The following is an 8,434-nucleotide window of genomic DNA, read 5'->3' as shown; positions in this document are numbered from 1 at the left end:
TCTCCAAAACTGAGGTGTTATCAAATTACACCTCCGAAATTGTCAATGGCGCGGAAGCTTTCCTGAATAGGCATGGCGTTGAACCCAGCTCTAACTGCTTTCTTCAGGTCACCAATGATCTAGGGGATGAGGCGTGTGTTTGTGCATACTCTAAAAATACGACTATGGCTGCACCATTGGAACCCCTTTCATGACCGTGCCTAAACATGGCAAAATACGGTATAAAGGAGTTAGTTTGATTTTACGTTGGAACGTTCTTTTATGCGGAGTTCCATTCTACGTTTTCAAAGTCGCACACACAACTAATCCCCCCTCCCCCCCCCCCCCCCCCATGTTCTACAACATGTTTTGGCCCTGTTGATCTCTGATCAACCCTTTTTTCTTGTTTTACCTAAATTTGAGTTGAGGTTTGGGTAGGAGGGGGGGGGGGGGGGTGGGGGGTAGGCAGTGTGTGCTTCCATGAATAAGGAGTGCTGGGAGCTTCTCTTGCGATCAACGTAAGCCGAGTTCACCACTCCCGCCTCCCTCCCCACCCCCTCCGAAAACGGAGAATGACTGCCTAAAATGGAGGGGGGGGGGGGGGGGGGTCTTATACACCTTACAATTAACTAAAGGGAAGTAAACGCGCGCTCTATATGCATACGACATGTGTAATGGAGTAAGCAAGAGTTATACGGAACCTTTCTAGTGGCACCTGAGAGAATAACAAGCGACTTTTATCCTCTTTTTTATTCTCACCTTTCCAAGCGTGTTTGGACATTCAGACAAGAAAAAGCAAAGTTTATCTATTCATGTATCTACTCCATCCTGACCTCAGGTCAAAATGAGTTCGGCTCATTCTCTCCCTGACATGATGCCTTGAGTTTCCTTGTCTGGCACACACACACACACACACACACACACACACACACACACACACACACACACACACACACACACACACACACACACAATTCACATAATAATCACGAAGTACATGGAGTGTTGAACAATTAACAGAAGCCACCCGCCATTACCAAAGAACAGTTCAATCGGAAAGGTTTCGGTTCATAAACACTGCAGTTTCCCAATCTCATAAACTCTTGATTAATGGCACGTGAATAAATCTAATAATAAACCTAAGTATATATATAGCAATAATGTATTGAATCAACCTTTACAAAATTTGGAGAGCCCGACTGTAGAAGAGATCACATTTGAATAATCTCCACCCGTGACCGTGTCTTGAGCGAACATTTGTAAAGGGAGGCTACTTGTACGAAACTATGTATACAGCTTACACGGATATTCTCTCCCTTGGGATATTTTATAACATGTCTTCTTGAGTCCAGATTTTGCTCTGGGGGGAGGAGCGCGCTGATTGTTTGTTAGAGTGCAGCAGAGCGCGCATTTTCTAAAATACGGGCACGCACGCGCGGGTACCGATCGACACATGCACGCACGCACGCGCACTCACGTCCACAGAAAAACACACACATACGAAACCGCATATGCACAGCCACACACACACATAATTCGTAAGCACGTAACAATACCTTCGTAATTTATCCCATTTATCTTCACAAAAAGATCATCCAAACAAAAAACATAGAAAAAACTTCATTGAGACCATAACTGCTAATAAAAACATACTGGGCGAAAAATCAACTGAATTTTGTGGCATTATACCATTATGTCACATGAGAAAAACTGCCGAAACGCAACACAATTCCGGAGATTTTAGTGTTATGCATAACACGGTAAAACATCGAGTTTTGGTGTCTGCGTACTGGACGTTTCCGCTGGGATTACGGACGGCTATTCACGTCGTGTTAAACAAGCAAAATACCAGATAACGTCTGGAATTGTTATTGCAGTAACTTAAACTCGAAGTTAGCTGTAGGTGAGACCATAACTGCTGATAAAAAACGTTAACACACTTTAATAATCTTCACTCGTCTCCTCCGGGAAACAAATCTAAAGGGAACTACTTTTACGAAATTACCGATGAAACTCGATCCATTTGATTGTTTGGTTGGGACTGAGTCGATCTCTGGCGTTGGTGCGCACTGATTGTATATAATTGTGTTGCAACGCGCGCATTTTCTTACACACACACACACACACACACACACACACACACACACGCACACACAAACACACAAAGTACACACACATAAAGTACACACACATAAAGTACACACACACACAACCACACACACACAAACACACACACACACACACACGCACACACACACATACACACACACATAAACACCCCCCCACACACACACACACACACACATACACACACATACACACACACACACACACACACACACACACACACACACACACACAAGAAACTTACAGCTGGCACATTCAAATATTTATTTTACCATTATATATACATGTACAATGCGAAAACCTCTTGCTAACAAGGATCACAGAATCCTTCGTTCTCTCATGTCCAGCCAATATCACTTGCGGGCCAAGCACACGAATGAACACTCCCCCACTACGAATCGATCCTACCCCACAGCCACCAACAGTGGTCCTCATAAATAGGTGATTGTTACGGAAAGGTGAATTATAGAGAAAAGAACTTGGAGGCATTTTCCGGATATAGCCCCCGCGGAAGTGACGTTATTTGAACATTTTTCGATTTATTCAGTGTGACGAAGAGTTAAGCTTACACGGGTCTAAATTTAGCTATTGTCAACTTGGTCCTAGATCCTTTGGGGTGGTCGTAACAGGCAGGTGGCCGCTTTGAAGAGGTGGTCGCTTTGAAGAGGTGGTCGCTATGAACAGATGCTCGTTGTGAAGTGGGGGTCGTAATGAACAGGTGGTCGCTGTGAAGAATAGTTGGACTGTGATACCAGAGTTCAACTCCTGGTGAAGGGGTAAGAACTGGGCCTTTTGCTTGGCTTGGAAGATATAAGTCATGTTCTTTAACATCGTATACACAACAGAGAAGTTGCGGCATCACAGAAGGAGGCTGAGGTCCCGAACACGAAGTCAGTTTAACGCGCATTCAAACCTCGCCATCACAGTTCAGAGTTGTTAACTTCGAAGCAGTCTGTCCACGTAACACACTTGGGAGCATGTAAGGCTTGAAAACGTTGACTCAGCATGAAAGTGCTTGCTGTTCTCTCAGCATGAAAGTGCTTGCTGTTCTCTCAAGGGCCAGGAGATGGGTTCCGCATCACATACACTTACTCTTGTTGCACATGTCATATGTATATTCATAGCGCTTTGTTCTTCAGATTTCACTGACGAAGTCACGCAAACATCAATACAGTGATTATCAGAATTATCAGATGCTAATAATCAAATCACCGGAATAGCTGGCTTCGCCACCAGCACATATCTGTTTCTACTTCTGTGCGTTTGCAGGCTGGGTGAAGACTCCAGTTGCAGTGAAGAAGAAGAGGACTGTTCGCTCGTGAATGGCGACAGATGATGTCTATCTGTTTCATGGAGCAATACACACGTCAGGGATGGAAGCTTGTCACAAATGCCGCTATTGTCATGAGATGGCAAGCAAATTTCGCGACAAAACATTTGTCAGAAAACTCACTTGCAACAATGCAAGAAACACTGCAGGAGTTGGTACTTCAGTGTCGCAACTGACGCCTTTTTTGCGACAATGCTAGCCGTTTTTGCAACACAGAAAGTCTACTTTGCGACAGAACATGCAGAAACCTCACTCGCAACAATGGTATTAACACTGCAGGGGTTGACACATGTCGCAAGTGAAACATTGCAAGTCGATTTTGTGATAAAAACATTTTTCACAAACCTCACTCGCACCAATGCTAAAAGCACAACAGACATCGCCCTGCAGAGATGTGCCGTGTCCCCCCCCCCCCCCCCCCCAATACCCTGCTCACTTCGATCCTCGCAATCAACACATGTAAACTTTGCGCGCTAAGTTTAATCCGGATCACCCGAGCTGCTTGAGCGGGGTGTTGTTCAGCATGTAGCTAAGGTCACAGGCTTTCAACCTCACAGAGCTATCTCGCCAGCTTCTTCAAAAGCTACACTTTGAAAAAACCGGTTGTTTTTTCTGGCGATAGGTTAATTGACCTCAGTACCTTATATAATTTGCCCTGAGAAAGTTTGCTTCATTTTTTGCTGAATTCATTTAACAATGTACACCACCCTGTCGCCCACCTATAAAAACCGCGCACGGGCTTTTTCTCTCTCATTCGGCTTCTTTAACACTTTGGAGAAGCCGGCGTTTTTCCTGGTAATATGTTGACCTCAGTATCAATTCGCTCTGAGAAGGTTTGCTGCCTTTTTATTCTGAATTCATTAAGAAAACAGGGCCGGATCGGGGGGGGGGGGTTCCTGGGGGGGGGGGGGGTACCTGGGGTTCCGGAACCCCCCCCCCCCCCCCCTGGCCATCCAATGTACCTCTCAGAGAGAAAAAAGTGTTGAAAATGTGTAATTTTGATTCCCAATTGCAAGGAAAGACCAAAAAATGACCTCACAAATGCAACATTTTCTCGGCTTCTGGGAGACTTTGCCCCCCAGACCCCCAGCGGGGCATTGCCCCTGCACCCCACCGGGGCCTGGGCGGCCCCTGGACCCCTGCCTTCAGTTGGACCCCCCCCCCCCCCCCTCAAACGAACTTGGTCCGGCCCTGGAAAATGACACCACTGTCGCTCACCTCTGAAAACCGAGCAGGCCGGGCCATTTCTCTCCCAGCCGGATTCTTCAACGGCTACACTTGGGAGAAGCTGGCGTTTTGGTTGCGTTTCAACAAAACAAAAACTTCACTCCTTGGCCGCTGCAGACACTGACGACGTGTAATTTCTAATTTCACCAGGCTGGCGTTTCTTCGGTGACAGTTTGACTGCAGTACCAAATCGCTCCGAGCAGGAACAAATAGGACTTTCATCAACACGTGGAAAACCTTCTCGCACTGATGTTCATTCGAGTCACTCCCAGCTGCTTGAGCGGGGTGTCGTGCAGCATGTTACTGGGAAGGTCAAGGACATCGGAAAGTTCCTCCTGCTCCTCCAGATCTGATTGGAGGTCGTCCAGCAGCTCTCGGTGCTCCTGGCAGCTTCTGCGCAGGCGCAGCTGATGAATGTCGTGACGTAGGCTGAGCAGCTGTCTCGCCAGGTGCTGGTCCATACTCTGCATTTCTTTCTGTGTGGAGAGACAAAAGTAGAGGTTACCGTAAAATCCCTAGCAAACGCCCAGTATCTAGCAAACGCCCACCCCCCACTTTTGGCCAAAAGTTGTGCAGAGGGGTCAATACCTAGCAAACGCCCACCCCGGTTTAAAGAAAACAAGTTTTAGGACAGTCGGCCTCCTATATCTACGATTGGTGCACACTGTTTGATGGTTCTCCTTTTTTTTTTTGGGGGGGGGGGGGGGGGAGGGGGGATAAAATTACGTCATGCCCCACAGTGAAGTCGTTCAGTGACGTTTTTTAATGAGTGTTTAACACTTCTCTATGTTCAGCCATGCCGAAGCACGAATCCTTTGTAGTGACATACGCTCGTTCAAACTAAAAGCCTTTAAATATCTTGAAAACGAAGCTGCAGACAATGTTTCGGTATGTGCCCGCGAGTTTTCTTCCAGAAGAAGCTGAGAGTGGAGACGACAGTGAAGACGATGATGTTGACTTCGAAGGACTAGAATGAGCCCACGATCATCAACCCTACCAGATCTCCAAACAAGAGAAGAAACTGTGTTTGTGCTGACGTCAGTCCGAGAATGACAAGAATCAAGGTCACTTGCATTGTGTTGTTTTTTTCTTCTTTTTTTCCAGCAAAGATTTATTTGTGTAAACACACGGTGTGTTTAATTTTCATTAAAATTGCATAAATCACACGGTTGTACCAGTTTATTTCTCTCGTGAAAATGTGATGACACGTTATCTTGCAAAGGGGTGGATACCTAGCAAACGCCCACCCCCTACTTTTACCCGAAATTTGTGCGGAGGGGGGGGGGGGGGGAGGTGGGCGTTCGCTAGGGATGTTACGGTACAATCCGAATCTCAGTGAGTAATAGCAAGATCTAGATGTGGCACTTTTTAGCACGTGTACGAGAACGTGTACGGGTAACGTCATCAAATCTAATTTTTACGTCACGCGTTTGCCAAGATCTACAGTTTTGGTGGGAGAAAAACAACGTATGATTTGGAACATCAGAGAAAAAGAGTGAGTCACGAGTGACGCAATATCTACACGTACGCACAGGTCTTTGCTACACGTTCGATCATCTAGAACTCTGTAATAAAGGCCCACTTTGCTACACGTTCGATCATCTAGAACTCTGTAATAAAGGCCCACTTTGCTACACGTTCGATCATCTAGAACTCTGTAATAAAGGCCCACTTTGCTACACGTTCGATCATCTAGAACTCTGTAATAAAGGCCCACTTTGCTACACGTTCGATCATCTAGAACTCTGTAATAAAGGCCCACTTTGCTACACGTTCGATCATCTAGAACTCTGTAATAAAGGCCCACTTTGCTACACGTTCGATCATCTAGAACTCTGTAATAAAGGCCCACTTTGCTACACGTTCGATCATCTAGAACTCTGTAATAAAGACCCACTTTGCTACACGTTCGATCATCTAGAACTCTGTAATAAAGGCCCACTTTGCAACACGTTCGATCATCTAGAACTCTGTAATAAAGGCCCACTCCGCCTCGTAAAATCAGTTGACCTCACCGTCTCAGATCTGTTCAGGCTTTTACTTGGGATGATATCATCCCTCTACTTGTTCACATACCCACAATCAACATGGGATGATATCATCCCTCCACTTGGTCACATACCCACAATCAACATGGGATGATATCATCCCTCCACTTGGTCACATACCCACAATCAACATGGGATGATATCATCCCTCTACTTGGTCACATACCCACAATCAACATGGGATGATATCATCTCTCCACTTGGTCACATACCCACAATCAACATGGGATGATATCATCCCTCTTCTTGTTCACATACCCACAATCAACATGGGATGATACCATCCCTCTACTTGGTCACATACCCACAATCAACATGGGATGATATCATCCCTCCACTTGGTCACATACCCACAATCAACATGGGATGATATCATCCCTCTACTTGGTCACATACCCACAATCAACATGGGATGATATCATCCCTCCACTTGGTCACATACCCACAATCAACATGGGATGATATCATCCCTCCACTTGGTCACATACCCACAATCAACATGGGATGATATCATCCCTCCACTTGGTCACATACCCACAATCAACATGGGATGATATCATCCCTCCACTTGGTCACATACCCACAATCAACATGGGATGATATCATCCCTCCACTTGGTCACATACCCACACTCAACATGAGATGATATCATCCCTCCACTTGGTCACATACCCACAATCAACATGGGATGATATCATCCCTCCACTTGGTCACATACCCACAATCAACATGGGATGATATCATCCCTCTACTTGTTCACATACCCACAATCAACATGGGATGATATCATCCCTCTACTTGTTCACATACCCACAATCAACATGGGATGATATCATCCCTATACTAGTTCACATACCCACAATCAACATGGGATGATATCATCCCTCTACTTGTTCACATACCCACAATCAACATGGGATGATATCATCCCTCTACTTGTTCACATACCCACAATCAACATGGGATGATATCATCCCTCTACTTGTTCACATACCCACAATCAACATGGGATGATATCATCCCTCCACTTGTTCACATACCCACAATCAACATGGGATGATATCATATCCCTCTACTTGTTCACATACCCACAATCAACATGGGATGATATCATCTCTCTACTTGGTCACATACCCACAATCAACATGGGATGATATCATCCCTCTACTTGGTCACATACCCACAATCAACATGGGATGATATCATCCCTCTACTTGGTCACATACCCACAATCAACATGGGATGATATCATCTCTCTACTTGGTCACATACCCACAATCAACATGGGATGATACCATCCCTCCACTTGGTCACATACCCACAATCAACATGGGATGATATCATCCCTCCACTTGGTCACATACCCACAATCAACATGGGATGATATCATCCCTCCACTTGGTCACATACCCACAATCAACATGGGATGATATCATCCCTCCACTTGGTCACATACCCACAATCAACATGGGATGATATCATCCCTCCACTTGGTCACATACCCACAATCAACATGGGATGATACCATCCCTCTACTTGTTCACATACCCACAATCAACATGGGATGATATCATCTCTCTACTTGTTCACATACCCACAATCAACATGGGATGATATCATCCCTCTACTTGTTCACATACCAACAATCAACATGGGATGATATCATCCCTCTACTTGTTCACATACCAACAATCAACATGGGATGATATCATCCCTCTTCTTG

The 8,434-nt window shown here is 45.4% G+C and overlaps 1 protein-coding gene across 1 annotated transcript in view; it reads right to left on the bottom strand.

The window, feature by feature from the left end:
• Positions 1-4,636: 4,636 nt before the first annotated feature.
• LOC138980358 (protein FAM167B-like) overlaps positions 4,637-8,434 on the bottom strand; it is a 16,577-nt gene continuing 12,779 nt past the window's right edge. The window contains exon 2 of the mRNA XM_070353228.1: positions 4,637-5,139. Within this exon, the coding sequence (XP_070209329.1) occupies positions 4,885-5,139 (255 nt within the window). The 3' untranslated portion in view covers positions 4,637-4,884. The remainder of the gene's footprint in view (positions 5,140-8,434) is intronic.

The sequence above is a fragment of the Littorina saxatilis genome, linkage group LG11 (genome assembly GCF_037325665.1).
Source record: "Littorina saxatilis isolate snail1 linkage group LG11, US_GU_Lsax_2.0, whole genome shotgun sequence".
NCBI lineage: Eukaryota > Metazoa > Mollusca > Gastropoda > Littorinimorpha > Littorinidae > Littorina > Littorina saxatilis.
The sequence above is the reverse complement of the archived record's forward strand: the minus strand, read 5'-3'. Positions and strand labels throughout refer to the sequence as shown.